General features: G+C 45.0%; 1 protein-coding gene across 5 annotated transcripts in view; it reads right to left on the bottom strand.

Moving 5' to 3' along the window:
- LOC140692691 (zinc finger protein 286A-like) overlaps window positions 1-22,355 on the bottom strand; it is a 72,466-nt gene extending 50,111 nt beyond the window's left edge. The window contains exons 1-7 of one of the 5 annotated variants that reach the window (XM_072957007.1): window positions 22,307-22,355; window positions 21,823-21,984; window positions 20,803-20,891; window positions 17,077-17,191; window positions 15,878-15,970; window positions 7,627-8,881; window positions 3,781-6,758 (exon numbers count right to left, since the gene is read on the bottom strand). In XM_072957007.1, coding sequence (XP_072813108.1) covers window positions 7,656-8,881; window positions 15,878-15,970; window positions 17,077-17,191; window positions 20,803-20,891; window positions 21,823-21,859 — 1,560 coding nt within the window. In that variant the 5' untranslated portion in view covers window positions 21,860-21,984; window positions 22,307-22,355 and the 3' untranslated portion in view covers window positions 3,781-6,758; window positions 7,627-7,655. The other 4 variants (XM_072957008.1, XM_072957006.1, XM_072957003.1 and 1 more) reach the window with 4 other exon arrangements.
- Window positions 22,356-22,602: the final 247 nt, after the last annotated feature.

Raw genomic sequence — 22,602 nt, 5'->3', positions numbered from 1 at the left:
CAGCAGCCAAGACATGGAAACAACTTCTGTGTCCACGGATGCATGAATGCATGAATGCATAAACAAAATGTGGTATACGCCTACAGTGTAATATTAGCCACAAAAAAAGGAGGAAATCCCGCCATTTGTGACATGGATGGACCTTGAGGGCCTTATGAAAGTCAGAGAAAGACAAAAACCTATGATCTCATTTATATGCGTAATCTAAAAACAAACACCCCAGACTCAGAGACACAGAACAGACTGATGGTTGGGGGGCGGTGCTGAAATGGGTGAAGGTGGTCAAAAGGTACAGACCTCCAGTCATAAGTAAGTCGTGGGGATGTGATACAGCTTCGTGACAATAGTAGCAACAGTGTATTGCGTATCTGACAATTGAGCCAGTCAGGAAAAAATGCCTCGGTCACCCAAAGGCAGAACAGGCACCTGTCAGGGACCCGCTACTTAAAGCCCAGGACCGAGGATCTCCCTCCCCCAGCCGCCCCGTTTCCCGGACTGCCCTTCTCTGGACCCTCGGGGTCCCCCTCCTCCCTCCACCGAGGCGCGGCTCCGGGAAGGCGGGAAGGTCCAGCCGCGCTCCCGCCCCGCCCCAGTCCCGCGTCGCGACCCAGCGCCTCCAGGCCGCCGCCTCCTGAGGGAGGCCGGGCCCGGTCGCCTGTGAGGTGGGCCGGTCAGCTCGGGGCCAGGAGCACAGCCGAGAGCGGCCCCGCCCCAGACGCCGCGGGAGCCCAGCGCCGGGGGAGGGGCGGCGGGAACCGGGCCGGGTGCCCGGGGCGACGAGTACCTGGCGGCCGACTGGGGACCGGGCGCTCCCAGAGCAGGGCGGGAACGCTTCCAGCAATGGCGTCGGCGGCGGGCGGCCGCACACGCGCAGTGCGCCTGCGCAGCCGCGGGGAACTACGGCGCCCAGAATCCTCCGCGCGGGCCCTGCGCTCTCCCCGCCCCTTCGTCGGCGCTGGGGGCGGAGTTGGCAGGTCGTCCCCGGACCTAAAATTCCGTCAGATCGAGAGGCCGGGGCTGGGCGTCAGGCTCAGGCACTAGAGACACAAGGAAGAACGAATGACACAGCCCTTGCCTCGGGACACTTCCGTGTGATTAAAGAAATAAAGCCACTGCGAGAACAGAAAGGGAGCCTCTGGCAACTTGGGACCCCAGACGCGGGGGCGTCGGTGGGTGCGTGTCCCCGCTGCCGCCGCCAAGTTCCCTTTCCGCGAAAATACCGTGAAAAGTAGAGTTCCTTACGCAGCTGTGGTGCCTGCTGCCAGCTGGTCTGCTTTCGGTCCATGGACAGTGTTTATTTCCGTGTGCTTTGGAGGAAGTCATTCTGGGAAGAGGGTTTACTGCGTTAGGGAGCCAGTACTAAATTAAAGATTGCCCAGCCTGAAGTGGAAAAGCGCACCTGTGTGAGGAAGACTCTCGCACTTGAGAATCTTGGCAAGTATTTATCCACCTTAACATTATTAAATCTATAATTTAAAAAACGTTTAGATGCCGTCTCCTTTTGAAGGAAAGAGTGCTTTTTATTATTGCATAAAGCACTGTCTCATGTATTTTGAAATGCCATTGTTAGAATTTCCACCTTTAGCTGCTACTTACTATCTCAAATATCCTAATCTTGGAAGTTTAGCATGCCTGAGAGATTTCTGGAAAGGACATCGTTTTCCCCTAGGGAATGATCAAAATAACAATGTTTGGTTTATTGTGCAGAGTTATGAATACTTTTGTCTAGGTTTCATTTCTGCTCTTTATTGAAACAAACTCATTTGCCAAAAAGAAAACATTATAAGAACATTCTTTGACAAGAGTGTCATTTAATATTTTGGCCTGTTACGGTTTCTATAGTAGGTACTCTGATTGAGCTAATTGTTCAATTTCTATGTTGCTGCATAGATATACTGCCTAATCTGTACAAAACTTCAAAAGTCCCACATTGAAATAAACTAGTCGTTGTTTTGACAGGGCTTATGTTTCACAGACTTGCCATTTGATATGCTCTTTTATCTAATTTTTCAAGTTCGAAAATCAGTGTGTTATATGGATGAAATAAAGAAAACGTGAATTGAAAAAAATCAAGGTAACAAGCTGTTTAATAAAATACAGTACGTTTTCCTGCTTTCTAGGCATGTATTTTTGTACCTCCTCAGAGTTTTGTGCCAAAACCTGGTGGTGTAGGGAGACCACACCACAGCCCACTCAGTTATGTTACCCTAACAGTGGCTCATACTTCAAAAGCCCTGCATTTCCAAACTGAGTCCAGATGCCCCATGAAAAACTGCCGCTTTTCAGTGCCTCAGGCTTACAGGTGTGTAAGCTGAAGGCAAGTCTCCCTCCTGTGGAGAAGGTCCTGAGGTGCTGGGTACCAGAGCATTATGTAGAAAGAGGAAGAAGTAGCTCCAGACCACAGACGTCTCAGCCCAGGGAGATGCTACAGCTGGAGGAGGGCCCGAGGGGAGCCCTTGCAAGTCTCAGGGCTCAGACAGGAGCCCTTCTCCCCAGACACAGACGTAGTGCCACCTAGAAGAGTACAGAACAGGTTATGATCAAAGTAGGACACAAATATGTCTGATAGAGTTTTGGTAACATTCTTACTTCATGTGCTAGGTGAACTTTTCATGAGTGTCTGTTTTCAAATCATTTTTTAAATTCAGCACATCTTGTGTACTTTTCTGTACAAATACTTTCCATTAAAACTATTTAAAAACTGGAGCATATGGAGATGCCAATTTCCCACTTACATAAAACATTTGCCTTTTGTCTCTAGTCCAGATCTCAGTCCCATTTTGAGTTGTGCTTTAGGTTCCTCTTGCTTACCCATGACACTTACACAACTATCATTACTATAACAATGACAACATTATCACAGAATGCAGGGGAAAAAAATCAACCAACTAGTTTGTATGGGACTGAGTTGTTATGACAAAGTAGAAGACAATAAAAAGTCCCCAAGGAGTACTGGATGTGCTATAAGTTTATATGCAATTGTGACACATCCATAACCTAACTACTCACATAGCTATGAAACTAGGGGCACTCAGGAAAATACTGCACAGATGCAATAATACTGAAAATTGTGTGTATCTAGCATATGGAAAGTTACTGAAAGATACAAGTAATGAACAAATGCAAAGACATACTATGTTCCCATATAGAAAGGCTAACACAAAACAAAAACAAAAAAAGGCTAATAGAGATATAAGAGGGGAAAAAAACTTACTGACAATAAAAAGCCAAACACCAGCCTATGAAAAATATTTGTATTGAATGTTATATGGTTAATATCTTTATCATAAACAATTGAACAAATTAAGAAAAGTACTAATACCTGAATACTTAAGGAACCACTGAGAGCAAATGAAAATTCAGGCAAATGGGACTTCTCCCCCGCCTGCTAACTCTCCCCAGAGAAACCTGACCTTCTCATATCAGCCTTGCTCCCCACAGTGGCTAGTTCTATGTTTCCACAAAAGCAAACCACCTCAAAGTGCCCAGCTTTGCTTTACTTTTGAGGAATTGACTGGTTTCATCAGCTCCAGGACCTCTCTTGGGTTGGATACCCCTAGGCCTGGTGACAGTGGACGGAACAGACAAAGAGTCTATGGAAGTAAAAGCTGCAGGTTAAGAGCGACTATGAAAGTGTGGAAGTATGGGCAGGTGACTGAGAAGCACAGGCAGGCAGGGGTTCTCAGGGGACAGGGGTCTCCAGTAACTTAGACACAGCGCCCATTCCAGGGGCTGTGTTGGTACATGAAGGTGTTTAAAAAATTCAACTGAATACATACAAAGATCTAATTGGCTTTATTAAATGATTCACGAATCAGGCAGCATCCTGTGCAGCAGAGAGTTCCCTGAGGAGCTGGACAAATGGATGGTTTTATAGGCAGAAGGAGGAGGGGGTAAGGAAAGGGCGGATGACATCATCTTCCTTAGTCGGGTGGAAGGGGCCTGTGTGGCAGGTGACCTCACTGGTGCTGACCAGAAAATTTCCAAACTGACAGGTTAAGACCACACTCCTGGGGTAGACTGAAACTGCAGTTAGGTTAGGCATGAAGGTTTGAGGTGGGCTTTGCACAAGTGACTCCATTTGGGACCCACTGTCTTTGTCAGCAATGGCCATTCCTTTGCCAGCGTTCCCTTTGGATCCTAGAATGAAAAACCAACCCTGCCCTCATCCTGTGCTTCTGCAGTAGGACTTCCTTCCTTGGCTGTTCAGTCAAATATTCCTCCTTGTGCTGCCCCAGTTCTGTGCACAATGCCCAGAACGGTATCTTCCATCTTGTTGGTCAATTTGCTAGTCACGTTAAACCTGCTGGTTTTCTCACTCTACTGCCTTCTGGGTTTGCAGAAGGCAGGATGCCCTCACTCTGTACTCTGTCAGCAGGCAAGTCTCTGACCCTTGGCTGGTGGACACAGATCCTGAGATGTTACTTTCTTCCTATTTCTGGTAACAGAATCCTTGTAGGAGACCCATTCTACACGGTTTGGATAAGGCTAAAACTACTCCTCTGTCTCGCTCCATGTCAGAGCACCCAGTTCCCTTGGCCGCGGCAACATGTGCAAGGATAGATGTGTAATCCACACCAGTCACTCCAAAGCCACCTGTGCCTTTAATGGCACCAAGGACACAAAACCCTCTCTTCTCTGGAATCAGCAGCCTGCAGAATAACTGAAGTCAAGAGCTGCCAACGCAAGATAGACAAGCAACCTAAATGTCCATCAACAGATGATTGGATAAAGAAGATGTGGTACCTGTATACAAGGGACTATTACTCAGCCTTAAAAAAGAATGAAATACTGCCATTTGCAGCAACATGGATGGACCTAGAAATTAACATAAGTGAAGTCAGTCAAAGACAAATATATGATATCACTTATATGCAGAATCTAAAAAAATGATACAAGTGAACTTATTCACAAAAGCTCTCACCACACTGAATCTGCCAGCACCTTGATCTTGGACTTCCCAGTCTCCAGAACTGGGAGATGGCTGTTTACAAATAAGCCATTTAGTCAATGATATTTTGTTATAGCGGCTCAAACAGACTAAGACATCACTTCATTAAAATATGTAACAGTTGACCCTTGAACAACATGGGTGTCTACTGTGCAGGTCCACTTATATGTGGATTTTTTTTTCAATAGTCAGCCCTCTGTATTCAATGGTTTTGTATCCGTAGATGCAACTAATTGTGGATGTCCATAGTTGGTTGAATCTGCGGATGCAAAAGCTTCAGATACAGATGGCCAAGTGTACTACAGCACTTTATATAAGGGACTTGAGTATCTGTGGATTTTAGTACACATGGGGGCACCTGGAAACCAATGAGAGAGAGAGAGAGAGACAGAAATAGAGAGAGAGAGAGAGAGAGAGAGAGAGAGAGATTCTCAACATAATTCAGTTTGCCAGGTTCTTCATCACATGATTTAATCCTCTACAACCCTGTGAGAGGAATGATCTATTCCCATTTTACAGATAAGGAAACTGAGGCAGAGAAAGAGTAAGCACATAATTGCCAAGTAGAGGTGGTGGAACTCAAACCCATTGATCTTACTGCATAAGTCAAATGTTGGCCCTTGGATGATGAATTTCTTCTCACTCGAGCATGTGGCATATTGAGAAATAGCCAGTGTTTTAGGCTCTTGGGGACGTACAACCTCTGCTGCTGTAGCACAAAAACAGCCAAACACAATGTGTGAATGATGATGTAATAATGTAAACATTATTTACAGAGACAGGCAGTGGCACAGGCCTGGTCTGGGGCCAAGGGCCCTGCTCATCAGTTCCCTCTCAAGGAGGTGAAAGGGTCAGCTCCTCTGCCTTTACTTTGTTCCCAGGTAGACCAGTCTCCTACCCTGACTTCAGAGCTGGGCCCCCTTCAACGTGGTTTTTTTTTTAAAAGAATTATTTCCAAAACCTCTTTCCAGTCCTTTCCATTCCATTTCCTACTGTTTTCTTTGCTTTCCATCACTGCTGGGTTTATACTTGAGCTTGACGTCTGCTACCACCACTTCTTCACAGTCTATTCCTCTACTTCTCCCCAGTAATAGAACTCAGGCCTGCAGAGGGGGTTATAGGAATCAATGATGATGAAAAAGATGGTCTCTGCGCTTCCCTGAGGAAGCATGATAGTTCTGGTGAACCAGTCCCACGAGGCTGCGTAACCACCGCGTCCAGAGCTGAAAAGCTGGCGGCTGTTTTGAAAAATCAAGATTATACTATTAAACTTTGGTAAAATTTTCTAACTTACAAAATAAGAAGTAAAGGAGATCATGTGGAGGGGGCAAGAGCACAGTCTGGCTGCTGAATGTTCAAAACACGATAGGATTTAGGAGAGAAAGAAGAAACCTGTAACTAACTACTGTTTCCTCTCCATCTTTTCTACAATCTTTCCACACAATATAGCAGAAAAAACCCTGACGTGTGTAAAGTGTTTTGCTAAATATTTATTTGAACTTTTGCTTCTGTGTTTCTGATCCCACCACACGGGTCTTTGGTCACCCACGTAACTGATGCCAATAGACCACCATGGCTTCAAGCCTCTGCTACCTTCCTGGGGGCTCTGGGGTACAGCTACAACCAACAACGTACAGAGGACAGCCACCAAAACTGGGAAGGCGTGAGGCCCGAGAGACGGCGACTTCTTCACGGCGGGGAGCTGCCTGTCCTCCAGCAGTCACTGTCCCATGTGCCGTGTTCTGTACGTGACATGAAGGTGTGTCCTTGTGCCTCACGGCTGCCTCAGCTCTTCTCGATGGAGGCCCTAGGGATAACAACACACCAGACCCGTCAACTTTTCAGACTCCCAGCATCCCGGGGGCTTTTTCTCAAAGTGGCACAGTGGAGTTTACAGAGAATAGAGTAAGCTAAGGACATGAAATCTCCCTAATACTGATTGTAGAAAATTCACCCCATGCCAGAGGTGAGAGAAGGGGGACTTGATCAAAAATGACAGTTAAGACTCCGGCCCATCCTCTGCCTCGGGGTCACTTCCAAGCAAGTGTAAAGTGAAGCCGCACACGGCAGAGGGACGACAGGGACCTAAGTCTGCGACCAGCACAAACCATGGGAACATGATTAGAGCCCACGTTTTATGTCCGTCAAATGGGATAGTAGCCTGCACGGCTGGGGAGGGAATCCAAAGCACATTCCAACTGCTGAATCTTTTGGTTTTTGTAGCTCGTGGAAAAGAAAGGACACTCTTCCTGTGTCTAGGTCTCCACTTGGGACCAAAGGGGAACAACTCTGCATCTTCCCGATGACAAGAGTGTGAGCCTAACCGACCGAGTGATGTCCTTCAAAGTGAGATGCCGTGGCAGGCATGGGTGTGGCCAAGACGGGGCCCTGGGTTTCACAGGATGTACTGCTACCCAGTCCCAGGGATTTACTGAATTTCCACAGAAGGGTACGTTGGGGGCTGCAGGGGTTGGGTGAGAGATCAACATTTGAGATTTCTAGCTGGAAGAGTTCAGAATGATCAAATCAACGGATATAAGACACAGGCTGTTCATGGCTCAAAACTATGTATTATGCAAATAGAGACAGACACCACAGAACTGGTCCTCAAGTTGCATCTACACGTCTTCTACCTAAACACTCAGGGATCGAACACAGAGACAAGACCAACTTACATTTTCTCACATTCAGGAACTTCTCAGGGCTACCCTTCAGTGTGAATCCTCTGATGTCTGATGAGGGATGAGCTGCACTTAAAGCTTTTCCCACACTCACTGCATCTGTAGGGTTTCTCTCCAGTGTGAGTTCTCTGGTGTTGAATAAGAGCTGACGAATGAATGAAGGCTTTTCCGCATTCATTACATTTGTACGGCTTCTTTCCAATGTGAATTCGTTGATGTTTGGCAAAATTTGAGCTCCGGCTGAAGGTTTTCCCACACTCATTACACTCGTAGGGTTTCTCTCCAGTATGGATTCTCTGATGCTGAACAAGATGTGTGCTCTGGCTAAAGGTTTTCCCACATTCGCTGCATTCATATGGTTTTTCCCCGGTGTGAACTCTCTGATGTTTAGTAAGGGAAGAGCAATGGCTGAAGGCTTTCCCACACTCCTGACACTTGTAGGGTTTCTCTCCCATGTGAGTTCTTTGATGTTTGATGAGAGCTGACGAATGGATGAAGGCTTTGTCACACTCGTTGCATTCGTACGGCTTCACCCCTGTGTGGATTAACTGGTGCTGCACAAAATGGGTGCTTCGATTGAAGCCTTTCCCACACTCGCTGCACTCGTAAGGCCTCTCTCCAACGTGAATCCTCTGATGTATCGCGAGGGATGAGCTTTCCGTGAAGGCCTTCTTGCATTCACTGCACTCGAAAAGGATTCTCGTGTGAGTCCTCTGATGTTTGGTTAAGTTGGCCCTGTGGCTGAAAGACTCGCCACACTCACCGCAGCTGTAGGGCTTCTCCCCGGTGTGGACCCTCTGGTGTCTGACGAGCACTGAGTGGTAAGTGAAGAGCTCACCACAGTCGTTACACTTATGAGGCTTTTTCTCTTTATAGGTCCTCTGCTTTTTCATTAGGGTTGATTTCTGTTTCATTCTTTTTTCAAGGGTATGAAAGGCATAAGATCCTTTGGGAACTCTGTCTTGAGGGAGGAGGACTGACTTCTGCCCGAAGTTTTTCCAGTAAACATCATGCTCACGAGCCCTCTCTTCGGAGAGTGAATTCACGTGGGAGAGCATTTCTCTCAAGTGTCTCTCCTGATCTCCTTGCTGGTTCTCTACCCAGTTTTCACACTCGAGAGCTGTTTCCAAGTTGGAGTCATAGACGCTGCTCCTTGTCAGCCTGTCTATTACTGCAACCTGGCATGACTCCTCTTTGGAAAAATCTTGCACTGAAGTGGAATCTTTGCTCTCGGGTCTAGTCTCCAAGTCTGAAAGAAATTGGAAATGCAAATTTCCTTCATTTTCTGAGTTCAACAAAAGGGCAGTTCTGTAATGGATAAGAGTTAATGAAGGTGAAAAGCATAACTTCGACGGGTAGTGGATTTGACTCTTGTAAGATGATTTGCAAAGAGAAGCAGATGGAGGGAGACACATGCACAGTATATGCAAAGATCAGAAGAGCTTATCCAGGAGTCAGAACAGGGGAAGGATGATCAGGAAAGACAGGAGGAGGGATGCAGATGAAGCACCATGTCACCAGGTGGACAGGAAGTAAGTTCCTAGATCAGGACGGGGAGGAACAAGCTCTCATAGAAGACCCAGTGCTGTGGTAAATACCCCAGCGGCTATCACCTTAGTGTAGAGTGCAACTTCGACTTCTAAGTTTCCAGTCAACAAACTCTACTCCAAATATGCGTTCCATTTAGTTTAACCTTCCCTAACAATACTTTCATAATATGTCCCTGTTCAAAAATCTCCTATGAGCTCCCAAAGGCACAATGGCAAATGTATTAAACTATACATGCACAAGGTTATTACTCATTACAACACCGAGGTAGCAAAAGACTGGTAACATCGCAAATATCCTAGTATAGAGAACTGATTAAAATGTGGTGTATGCACACAACGGAGTACGTGCAACTTAAAAAAATAGGAGAATGACCTCTACATATCGCTATGATGCGATCTTCAGGAGATATTAAATAAACTTAAAAAACACAGCAAGCTGCAAAGGAAAGAGTATAGTTTACTATCTTTTGTGCAGGGAAAAAAGGGGGAGGGAAACAAATACACAGACATATTTGGTTCTATCTTCCAAAACCAAAGACGGACAAATGAAATACTAATAAAAATGGTCACCTATGGAGAACAGAGGAGACAGGACAGGGAGGGAAGCTAACTTCTCTGAATATATCTGATATCAAGCTATCAGAATTTTTATATCCAATATGAAGCTACTTTATAAAACTAAAATAACTTCAAGAATGTGGTTCAAAAGAAGACATAAATAGACCAGGGAAATAGAAGAGCAATTTCAGAAATAAAGCCAAATCTATATAGGAATTAGGGACAATACAAAGGTGGTATTTCAGTCAGTGAACTAGAGATAATTTGTTTTACCAATACATGGTGCTCTGATTTAGAAAATTAAGTTAGACCTGCCCCTCATTCCATATAGCCAAATGAACTCTGTTCATTCATCTACTCTCCCACCCATTTATTCAACGATGACCTCCTGAATGTCTGTCCTACACGACGCTAGTGCTAGGCACTGCGGGAAAACACACACACACACAGCCCCTATGTGCACGAGGGGAGAGGAAATTTAGTCTAACACTTACAAATACACGTAAGAGTGCACCTGCAGTAAGTGCTAAGAAATAAAAGGTGAACGATGCTGTGAAAGAACATAGAGGGGTGAGGGGAGGCTTCTCTGAGGAGGTAAATCATGGAGCTGCCATCAAAGTGGAGTTGGGGTTCAGGTGGGGGTCCCAGGTAATGGGAACAAAAGCAGGAGGTGAGCGTTCCAGGTGGAGGGGATGATATGTACCAAAGCCCCAAGGTGAGGGGGACATTCAAGAAAAGCACAGCAGCTGAGAGCACGGGCTCCACGATCAGAATGCATGAGTTCCACCCCAGCTCTGCCACTCCCTCGCCGTTGTGACCTGGGGCAATTCACTCTGACTCTACTTCAGTTTCCTCATCTGTAAGACAGGGCAACGACACTACCTACTTCATGAGGAATGAAAACAGTACCTACCTGAATGAGCAGTAAATGAGAATATTTACAAAACACTTAAAAACAATGACACAGCACAGGCCCTATGTAAGTGCTTGCTGAATCACGAGAACATGAACTGAGATAAGCTAGCGCTGGTGCATGGAGGCAGCGGTCTCACAGCGCGGTCTGCGGGCCCCTGGGAGGCTGTAGCTTCAAAACTACTTTCAGAACAATGCTTAGATGTTATTTGCCTTTTTTGCTGTCTTGACATTTGCACTGATGTTGCAAAAGTAATGGTGGTAAAACTGCCCACAATTTCTGTACAAATTAGGATAAGACACCAAATATACTAGGAGTTGTTCCATTTTTCCCCACCAGGTACTCAGTTAAAAAAAAAAACAAAAAGCCAGTTTCATGGAAAAATGTCTGAGGAAACAACAGGAAACATTATTAATATAATAAAATTAATTTATTAAATTTCAAACCTTGACCACATGACCTTTGAATATTCTGGATGATGGACCAGGAAATATTCATAAAGCAAGTCTGCTCATATCAAAGTAGGATGGTTGTCTTGAGGAAAACCACTTGTGTGATGGTTTGAGAGCTGAACTAGCCACTTTTTCCATGGACCACCATTTTTACTAGAAAGAATGACTGACCAACTGTTATCTTTGTTGGATATTTGGTGGGTATTTTCTCAAAGCTGACAAAAGAATGTGCCTTCTTGCAGAAATTAGAATTTTAGAAAACTTTTATCTACCACTGAGAACTTGATAGCTTCCTAAAACTTTCTTTTCTGATACCGTCAGTGGTGATACAGAAAATTGTGTGTGTGTGTTTTTTTTAAAACGTGATGAGTCAATATTTGGAAGATCTGCATAACTCAATGAACCAGTATTTTACAAAAGATCAACAGATTTTAATGTAAGAGTATGAAAAACTCATGGATACGGTTTCAGGTGCACACTGGATCTGATCTGTAAGAAACTAACACTTGCCTAGTCTTGGTGTGGTGTCAGGAGACTAGCCAAAATCATCTGAAAAGGCTATAAAAATACTCCCCCCTTTTCCAATTAAATATTGGTGTGAGGCTGGATTTTCTTCATACAGGTCAATGAAAACGCCACATCACAAGAAACTGCGTCAGAAGCAGGTGAGAATACAGCTGTCTCCCACCGAGCCATCCATCAGAGACACTTGCAAAACTGCAGAAAGGAGCCCTTCTTTTCAGTACCCTTTTTTTTGTTGTTGGAGAAAAGTTGTTTTTTATTAGAATTGTGTTGTGTTAACACGTAATGGGTTTCTAATTGTTGTTTAAAAATTAAATATCCAGTAGTTTAAAATCTTTCTCACTTTTAATTTCTAATATAGTGACTATTGGTACATACAACACACATAAACAGTAGCTCTTCAGGGTCCTCAATGATTTTGGGAGTTAAATTACGTCCTGCGATGCTAAAACCATTAAGAGTTGCTAAGAAAGGGTATAAAAATGGAGGGAGAGTAGGTATGAGATAATGCTGGAATAATGAGTAAAGGACAGATTTTTGCAAGGTGGTGTAGGCCTCAAAGATTTTGGCTGTTATCCTAAGAGCAATGAGAAGCCACTGACATGTAAGCAAAAGGGTGATAGCATCTGACCTGTATTTTGAAAACATCACTCACTGCGATATAAAGAATGGAGCTTAGGGACGAGGGTATGGCTCAGCGGTAGAGCGCCTGCCTAGCGTGCAGGAGGTTCGGGTTCAATCCCCAGTACCTCCATCAGAAAATAAATAAGCCTAATTACCTGCCCCTCAACAAAATTTTTAAAAAAGTAAATTAAAAAAAAAGGGAGTTTATGGGGGTAAAGGTGGAATCAGGGAGATTATCACAGGAGTCCAGGCAAAGGAAAGGGAGATGGAGGGATGTTAACAGTGAAGAAATATTTAGACCTTGAGCAGATGAACACAGTGATGAACTGGATAAAGGAGGGAGGGGCAGTTGAAGGACTGTCCATAGATTTCTGGCTTATGCAGTCTGATAAGGTGGTGAGTGTCATTAAGACAATTACTAGAAAAAGATCCTGTTGGGAGGATGGAGAATGTGGGCATATATCTGGCATTCAGTTTTAAATATGCTGAGAACAGGAGCCCCAAGGGGAGGTCTGGGGTGGAAACACCGACCTGGGATTCACCCAAGGAGAGAGGGTAATTGGGTTGTGGGAGTGGATGAGTCGCCCAAGGAGGAGGCAGAGGCTGCACACAGCTGGCCAGCTGGACTAACTGACCCTCAGGTATGTCTTGTCTGGCCCACACTGTTTATACAATTTTTGAGACCAATTGCCAACACTTAAAAATAGCAAGATTTCACACAGAAATTCAAATTTTGAGCTTCTTAAAAAAAAAAACTGGAAGCATGCAGAGTGATGCCCAATTAGAGCAGAGGCTGCCAACTACTGCCCACTACCCAGGTCTAAATAAAGTTTTATTGGAACACAGCCACGCTCCCCACAGAGCCCACAGGACTTACTACCTCCGCTTCCTGTGGCTGCCAGCCTAGAGCAGGAGGGACCCCTTTCCGTCGAGGCATGCGCTATTCCAGCTTCCGAGGCCCCCCCGACCCCCTCCACCCCAGTCCTGTTACCTCCTGACCCGGGCAGCCACTCAAGGCCATGGTTCCAGGTACTGAGGGGAGGGGGATTCCAACCAAACCTTGAGTAGCTCAAATATTTAATGGTTCAGAAGAGACAGCCAAGCAGATAGAACCAGAGAAGTAAGAGGCAATTCCAAACGGATTAAAGGTTTAAAAGGGGGAAAGAAAATGAAAGGACAAAAGAAGAGAACAGAAGCAAGTATTTTTGTAATTGCGGCATGAGAAAGGACTTTCTAAGTGCTAACAAAAGACAGGAAACACAAGATTGTGATACATTAAGTCTGTATGTTAAGAAACACAGCCAGATGGAAAGGCAAAAACTACAAGGCGCATCTGTAACATAAAGATTAATGACCTCATACATGACGAGTTATTGTAGATCACTAAGAAAATGACAGTATTTCCCACAAAAAAAAGAAGGGTGGTGAACACGCAAGTCACGAAACAGACAGGTCTCCAAGGGGAAACACATCTCTGTCCACAGGGGCGGATGTAATAACTCTGTATTCAAAAGGACAAGAAGATTTAAAAAACAGAATATTAAGGGAAGATTTTCTTTATGAGAGACACATACTACAAAGTGTAGTAATTACAACAATAGGTTATCACAGCACAGACAGCCACGTAACCAGGGACTCCAGAAATAGACCCAAGTATGCATGGGACCTGGGTTTACCTAAGAGTTAGCACAAATCAGTGATGAAAGATACATTTTCAATAAATGACATTGGACTATTGGCTTTAAGTAGGAAAAACAGATAAAATTAGTTCCCTATTTCACATCATATACAAAAAAAAATACTATCTTTAAAACAAAGCTCAAGCATTTTAGAATAAAGTACAGATTATCTTCCTGACATTCGAATAAGAAAGACAATTCACAAAAAGCAAAAACTATTAAAAAAAGATAAATCTTCTAACATTAAAAATGTTAAATTATGCTTGTATAATACACCATAAAATAAAATAAGCCACAGACTAAGAGAACCAATTTTTTCTCACTGATTTGTAATGGTACCTTTGCCATCTATTAGTATTTAAAATATATAAAGAACTCTAAGAAATCAAGAAAAAGATGTGAATGGCCCACTTTCTAAAGCGCGCAAAGGGTAACTGCAGGTAATTTATAAAAGAGGAAATGTGAATAGCTAACACAGGAAATACTCAAACCCACTCATAACCAGAGAAATGTAAATTAAAAAAACATAAAACATCATTTCATATCCATCAGACTGACAAAAATTACTACATCTAAGAGCATCAATTATTGGCCAGGATTGTGGTGGGGCCTTGGCTGATCATGTGATACTTCAAGGTCCAGTGCTGCGTATTCTGGTTATCTACCCTAACCCAGCTCTCGAGGTGAACGTAAGGAGTCAGTAAAAGGATGATCATTGCAATTCTTTTACTAATTAATGTCAAAGAAGTGAAAATAAACTTCACAGTTTACTCACACAACTGGACTTCTTTCATAGTAGTTAAAGTGCATAAACACAAATTATATGTGTTAATAGCGATTAATATCAAAATACAATGTGAGGGTTAAAAAATTGGGTTGTAAAAGAAAAAGTACACTGTATGTACATATTGTTTTTGGCGTGTGTGTGTCTACACACACACAGACATTAGAATGACTCACACCAACTGCACCAACCAGTTATTTCCAGGGGGAAAGAGAATGTAAGAACTCTAAATCTGTAACCTTTTTTATTTCTTAAAAACTGGAAAACACCAGACATTTATAAGAATGGCTAAAATGTAGGAGACAATCAAGTGCTGGTGAGGATGCAGAATAAGGGGAACCCACCCACTCCTCCCACCTGCTAGTGGGAACGTGGTTGGTACAGTGACTCTGGAAATCTGTTTGGTGAGATTTACCAGAAGTGAACAGCACCTGCCCCGATCCAACAATCCTACTCGTATGCACGTGTCCGACAGACGGGCGTGCCTGCGTCCACCGAGGGACGTGGGAAACAGCGCACACAGCAGCGCTACTCAGACAGCCCAAACCCGGAGACGCCCGCGAGCCACCTCGGGAGAAGGGATAAACAAGCGGGCAGGGTGACACGATGGAAGACTGGACGACACTGAGAATGGGCAGACTGCAGCCACATGCAACAGCACGGACGGATGTCACATCAACATTCCGGGAAGGAGGCCAGACACAAGAGCACACACAACGTGACTGTCTAAATAATAAAGGTCAAGAACAGGTAAAACTGATCCGGTGTCAGAAGTTAAGCAAATCTTGGAAGGAGGGAGGTAACTTAAAGGGGCCACAGAGATGCTTTCTGGGGTGCTGGGAAGTTTGTTTCTTGATCTGGGTGATAGTTTCATGAATGTGTTCAATTTGTGAAAATTCACAGAACTGTACATCTATTTCACATTACAAAAAAGGGTGAAAAAAGAGAAAAGGCAAAAGGAAGCAAACATTAGCATGTGTTTGATCTGGTGTTATTTCCTTGACCTTCGTATGTATTTAAAACGCGACATAATTTAACATAAGACATTTAGAAAATAAAAGCACGTCGGCACTCCTAGCGTTCTCTCTCAGGCACTGAGAAGCGCCACTTCCTCAGTGTCCCGCAGGGCTCTTCCTCTTGAAGCCCCCATCTACCTAACTCACCTGAACAGCTGCTTTTGGGCGCTTTTCTCTCAAGCACCAAGGGATCTTTTCCATTCTCCAAATCGTAGTGCTCAGCTTTGGAAACTGGAAGCCCTGCTCGTTAAAAAGAAAGGGAGAGAGAGAAAAAAAAGGGACTTAGCTATGTGTGATGGGCACCAAGGTCGATCCTAGAGCGCAGCCCCACACCCTGGAGCTACAGAGAAGACAGGCTGTTACAGGAACACCTGGGACGAGGGAGGGCAGGCCTCTGAGTGAAGCTTCAAACAGGTGCGGCCAGAGTCTGGGCCTGGTAAGGAAGTCTACATGCACTTGAGTAGACAAATCTTTGCACCTGTAGAAATAGAAGAGCCTTTCTCTTTATTTCTTTATTGCAGGAGTTCCAGCGAGACCTCGCAGGTTAGACCTCAGCTTGGACTGAGGAAGGAGTTGGGCAAAGGGGGACTTCAGTGGCACCACCACGTGGCCGGGACTGTGGAATCCAGTGGTTGTCTTCTGATGGTTTTCCTTTCTTCCTTCTTAGTTACTGGAACCAATGCTCGTAGGGAATGTATTACATGAGGTTTGGGAGGAGCCAACTTCGCTCCCTCCACCCCTCATGTAAACACGTACATGTACCTGCACATGTGCTATGCACGTGCGCATGCCCACATGCACAAGCGCGCACGTACACACACACACGTGGGCAAAGGATCCAAACTGGCCAGAGCATACTTCACCTCCCCGATTCAAGTAATTGTTTCACTGATGGACACATGGCCCAATTTCCTGAATCTCCAGAACAGAAGCACTAGCTTTTTTGCCTCAGTGCTCTAACTGGAAGAATCATGGAATCCCAGAGCGGCCAGGGGCCATCTAGCCATCCGGGGAGATCCTAAGATAAAGCCAACAAGGGGCAAAGCCAAGCCATGTGACTGAAAAATAAATAAACAAAAGAGATTCCTGACAGTACCCCTGGGTCCCTTTTCAACTAGTGTAAGTCTGGTTTCTGCCACTCAAATCCAAAGACTCCTGACCCAAAGCAAGCACAGGCATTTCACCAAGAACCTAGAGCAGAAAGAGATTTCCTCTGGGCCCAAAGGGATCAACACGTTCCGACCCCTGGATGCCAGAGTGAAGGTTCTGCTCAGCTACTTCATTTTCAATAAAGTGCTGATGCCCTCCCCAGCATGTTGCAGGTCGCGGGGAGAGCCCGTCCTTACACAGTGAGACCAGGCTCCTGTAGTTCTCCAGCATCACGTCCCTGTGTGCCGGGTCCAACCTCCCCCACTCCTCTGGGGTAAAGTCCATGGCCACGTCCTTGAACGTCACAGGTGCCTAGGACACAAAACATGCTTTTGTTCACCGTCTCTCACTCAGTCATCTTCCTCTCACCCCCTTGTTTCTGTTGGCCCTGGAGCAGAGGCACAGATAAATTCAAACAGGAGAAATGACTGTGATAAATGACAAGTATCCGAACATGTTCAGATTCTGAACATTCTGCGTAAAGTCACTGGGTATCAATTATGTGCCATGTCCACTGTCAACATGACAACTGTAAGAAGGAAGAGCAGGGTTTCTCCATGGAGAGACTGCAATTTTTCTGGGGAATAAAGACTTAAAACATGAACCACTGAGTCAACAATGTAGTCTGGCAAAGTAAGCAAAATGTAGGTGGAGGGGAAAAAAGGCATGCATGAATAATTCTCCTTGTGAGTCCTCAAGAAAAATCAATCTCTACAGAACCTGTGACTGGAGAAGTCATGGAATGAACAGACTGACAGCGGGCATCTCTGGTGAAGCGCGGAATCAGGTCAAGGCACAAAGCATTAAATCGGAAAATGACAGCAACAAATTAATTAAGGGTACAGATAGACCAAATAAATGTTTACATGTAAATACCACAGAATTAAGTTTATATAACAGAAAAAGTACAAAAACTATATGGACATAGATACATGTCAGCACTGAACGCTTCTCTTTCCATAAAGCCAAAGAGAATGGGAACAACATTCCAGGTTGTTGAAATAAATATACACCAAATGCTACAGAAACATCTTCTATTTAAATATTCATGAAGCATTTGCAAAAGTGACAAAGTAAATGTTAATAAATTCTTAAACAGAAATGGAACAGAGCAGTAACTGATACTGAAAAAATATATCAAAATTTCAAAATAATAATGAAATAAAATACAAAAATCAAAGCCAAATGGCTGAAATTGTACTCAAAGGAAATGTTTCCATTTCATTAAAAAAATGTCATTAAATGAACAAAGCATACAAGTCAAATTAGAGAAAGAACCTAACAACTAAGGAAAGCAGAAAGAATTATAGGATAAAAACAGAAATTAAGGGGAAGAAAAATAAGAAACTATGACACCTGGGAAATCTGAATAAGAGCAGTAGGTTATAGCACTGTGCCAATGATAACTTCCTGATTTGGGGGAAAAAATAATAAAGTGAGGTAAAATGCTAAATTTTGAAGAATTTGGAGAGCATATGAGAAATCTTTCTACCATTTGCTACATTTCTATAAGTCTAAAATTATTTCAAAGTAAAGTTTCCAAAAATGGAAATAATCTGAGACTTAAAAAATAAGAAATATCCTTGTAAAATAATATAAAATGTAAAAATCAGTAAGAAGCAACTAAGTAGACAAGATATTATGAGAAAAAATGACTTTGATCCTACAAGCTGCATATCTAGAACTAAACCAACACTCAGTGGGAATCAGCTTCCAAATCATCAAAAAAAATAGAATAACAAAAATGCAAGCTACTGCTCAAAAGGCTGAAAAAAATACAAAAGAATAAACAAAGCATAATAAGCAGAATTATAAAAATCACATGACAGGAAAAATGTGAAACATACACGGAATCATATTAATGTGAATAAATTAATTTCCCTTATAAAAAGGTTTCTTAAAATAGCCACGTCCTCTTTACGGAAAGGAGACCCAAACAAAATCTCCAAAGTTGGGGCTGGGGGAATGGAAGGAAATACAGTATACCACATGTCTAAATACAGTAGTACAAACTCAACAAAAACATGTGGAAAAATATACACCCAACTGTCATCCTCAGTAGGCAGAGGGGACTGAATTTGGGGAGGTAAGTATGAGTAATACACTTTTATATTTATAGGTGTCTATGCCATTTACCCGGTTACAATGAGAAAGAATTAAAACTTTAATATTTTTAAAAATCTAGTAAGTAAAAGATAAATAGCCCAGGCAAATTCGAGTAAGAAAAAAGTTGGAATATTAGCAAAAACAAAATCTAATGCAATGCAAAAAGGACAGTTTTAAAAATTTCCGTAAAAGGTTTAACCCATCCTGAAGCTGTGACAAGTCTTGAATCTAATATCAAAGTGCTGAAATGCATAAAGCATTCCCCCTTCTTCTGGGACCTGCACCCTGATTTTCCTGGGGCTGCTGCGCCTGGCCGCCTTTAGTCCACACAGTTCAGGGAGCACTAACTCCATCTCTGACCCATGGGTGGGATGTGCATGTGTCTGTGCAGGTTATTTCCCTACTCTGATCATTACACCCAGATTCGGCCAACAATGGTCCAAGAACGGGGCTAATGCCTGTTAAAGAGCTAACCTCAGGACTTCTGAAATGACCAGGAGCGAAGATGCCCTTTCTCCCTGATCTTCAGTATTGGAAGATGTGAGCCTAAATTTGTCTGGGGCCAGCCTGCACTAGGAGAAGAGCCTGCTTGAGAGCAAAACCCACAGGGAGAAAAGGAAAGGTCCGTGAGACGGGGAGAACAGGTTGTTAGGTTGCTGCTGGAGCTCAGTTTTAGCCAGACCTGTAGTTTCCAGTTATATTAGTCCATAAATACCTCCTTAAAATTTTATTTTATTTTATTTTATTATTTTTGGGGGAGGGCAGGTAATTAGGTTTGTTTGTTTATTTATTTATTTTTAATGGAGGTACTGGGGATTGAGTCCAGGACCTCATGCATGCTAAGTACATGCTCTACCACTGAGCTACACCCTTTCCCAGTAAATACCTCTTTTTGCTTAAGCTAGTCTGAGTTGAGTTTCCATCAGCTGCAGCTTAAAGCTTCCTGACTAATAAAGTCTTCAATATTAACATATGGCCTTCGAGAACCCAGTGGAGGCACATAAGTACAGAAGCATCCTGAGAAACCACTCTTACAAACAGCAGCAATGTGCAATGTGTACTTTTTACACTTTCGGTTAAACTGTAGCGAAGAGAGAGGCCAGCTGAGGAATCTTTGGGTTGTGGTATGACACACATCACAGGGAGCTCTTGCCTCCTACCCAGCTTCTTTTAATAAAAATCTTCAGACATACAAAAAGTGGAAAGATGGATGTACTAATCACCCACAGACTACAACTACCGCTTCAATTCAACAAGCCTTAATACTTGCCCTGGGGGAAGGGGGAGTTTGCAAAGTAAAGCTGCAATCTGGTAACAGTCCACCTCTTAAATACTTCAGCATTCATCATCTCAGAGGGCTGGATTCTAGCTCTTTAAATTAAGTCTTGCCTAGGCTTCCTTTTCCAGCATTTCTTTGAACCACCTGAGCACTGAGTATGTTCATAATTCACTCCAGTACTTAAGGCACTTTCTTAAACTCCTACTTAACAGTCATGTGCATGCTGTTTCCCCAACCGAAAAATAAATTCTAAGGGGTATGAACCACACTGTCTTTTAAATTAGTTTCCCAAGATACCAAGCACAGAAACTAGCTTCCATGCCTGTTTAGTGACAGTAAACACTAGATGGAGAAGGTACCAAGAGGAAGTAGAAAACATTTTCCACTGAGTCCATTATTCACTTGCGTGGTCTCTTAGCAGCAGAACTCAGCTCTCTAGGTGGGCTCCAGCAGACACAGAAGCTCTGCATCAGAAAGCAGGGAGCATGCCTGTACTCCAGAAACGAGGTGTTTCAATAATCAGCAGAGACTCTCTCACCTGGGACCTGGCTGTGAGGTGCAGAGCTGCCACTTCTTCCTCTTCTGTGCTCTTCTCTTGGGAGAATGGAGACTCCTGGGAAGACAGAGCTAAGGGCAAGAAAGCAGTAATGATGGGGCTTGGATCTATCTTGTGACTCAGATTTACACATTTAAAATTCCCGCCATCACACTAATGGTGCTCCCTACAAACACTGCGACTGCAAGGAGCCTGAAACAACCCAGGATCATGGAGAACGTCCAGGAGTGTTGCTACGTGGGGCTTAAATTCATCCAGTTGCCAGAATCATAACACATCCTGGAAGACGACACTCTCTGGTCTGGACATTTTTTTTCTGAGCTTAATTTACATTAAATTAAAACGGGAAAAACAGGCTCAATGATTCTGAAAAAAATCACCCTGCATGCTTAGTTCCAATGTAGGTTGCTGGATCCCAGCCACAGATAATTATCATTAGTTGAGCCTGGGGTACAATCTAGAAATCTAACAAGCCCAGGTCGGGGCAGGGTGTGGATTCTGGTGCAGGAGGTCACAGACCAAACTTCCAGAAAGGCTGGTCTAGGAGAGCCTGTGTCAGTCAGGGACTCCTCTGTCTGTTTTCTCCTACGGAAAACAAAAATATCTGCTCTACTGAAACCATAGGGTTATTGTGCAAAGGGGAATAACAGATGGAAGATACTTTTGCCAACCAAAAAGCTAAATTCTCAGACCCACTGACAAAGGTTAAGATGGTTATAATCACCCGGGAGGAGAAAGGTGTGAGGAAAAGTGAGGCTATGCTCAAGTCTCGGAAGCTAACGTTTCGCTTACATTTTGGGGTGGCTTTGGAGGGCCCACTGTGCACCCAGCCGGCGTGGAAAGGGAGGTGATCCCACACTAAGCCCTCCACTCTCTCTGAGAGCCCGGCCATCCCCAGACAAAGACGGCAGCGCTCTGCCCAGAGCCCTCTCCACCGACTCCCGCACAGGAGGCAGAACCTGGTCCGGCCCACAGCTCAAGTTCGGCACCAGCACCTCTCACCTCTCTTCCCGGGCATTTCGGCCACATCTGTCTCCATGGTGACCACCTCCTCCCGGCCCCCCCGGGCAGAAGAGTGGAAAGCCCCGAGGCCTGGTGGTCCTCCTTCCTGCCTCCCCTCTGCGGGCTCCTCCGAAAGGCTTCGCTCCGGTCCCGAGCTTGAACCTGGAAACCCGGGACAGCATCCCTGAGGCCGGGTGCTCACACGCCTGGCGCTGCCGCTCGGAGCTGCTCGGGGACCGGGCGGCGGGAGAAGCCGGCGTCGGGGCTGCAGCCTAGGGGCGGGCGCGCAGACGCAGCCCCCGGCCCGCGCCCGCCCACCGCCCGGACACGGACCCGCGCCCCCCGGGGCCTCGGGGGTGGGGCTCGTGTCTGCCCTCGACGCCCCTTCCTCCAGCGCGCACTCCAGCCCGGCTCGGCGCGGACTGACGCCCCGGGGCCGCCGCCGAGGCCGAGCGCAAGCAGTCGCACCGGAGGAACAACTCACCTCCCACCGCGGGCCTGACAAAGGCTGCCAACTTCTCGGGCCAGCGGACCCGCGCATGCGCAAGAGCGGGGGCACGGCAGGCGGGCCGCGTCCGGCTCGGAACTACGTTTCCCAGAAGGCCCCGGGCGTGGCCCGACTCCGCTCCTCAGCAGGTGGGAGCGTGAGTGGCGCGCCTCGGAGACTCGGGGGAGCCGCGGTCTCCGTCCCTCTCGGAGGAGCGGTCGCTTCGCTTGTGCGGGGTCCCGCGGACAAGCGAGAGCGCGAGCCGCGGAACCGCGTCTTTGTCGGCCCCGCGC

Source organism: Vicugna pacos, unplaced genomic scaffold, assembly GCF_048564905.1.
Source record: "Vicugna pacos unplaced genomic scaffold, VicPac4 scaffold_15, whole genome shotgun sequence".
In the NCBI taxonomy this organism is placed as follows: domain Eukaryota; kingdom Metazoa; phylum Chordata; class Mammalia; order Artiodactyla; family Camelidae; genus Vicugna; species Vicugna pacos.
Note: the sequence above shows the minus strand (reverse complement) of the source record. Positions and strands in the feature narration are given on the sequence as shown.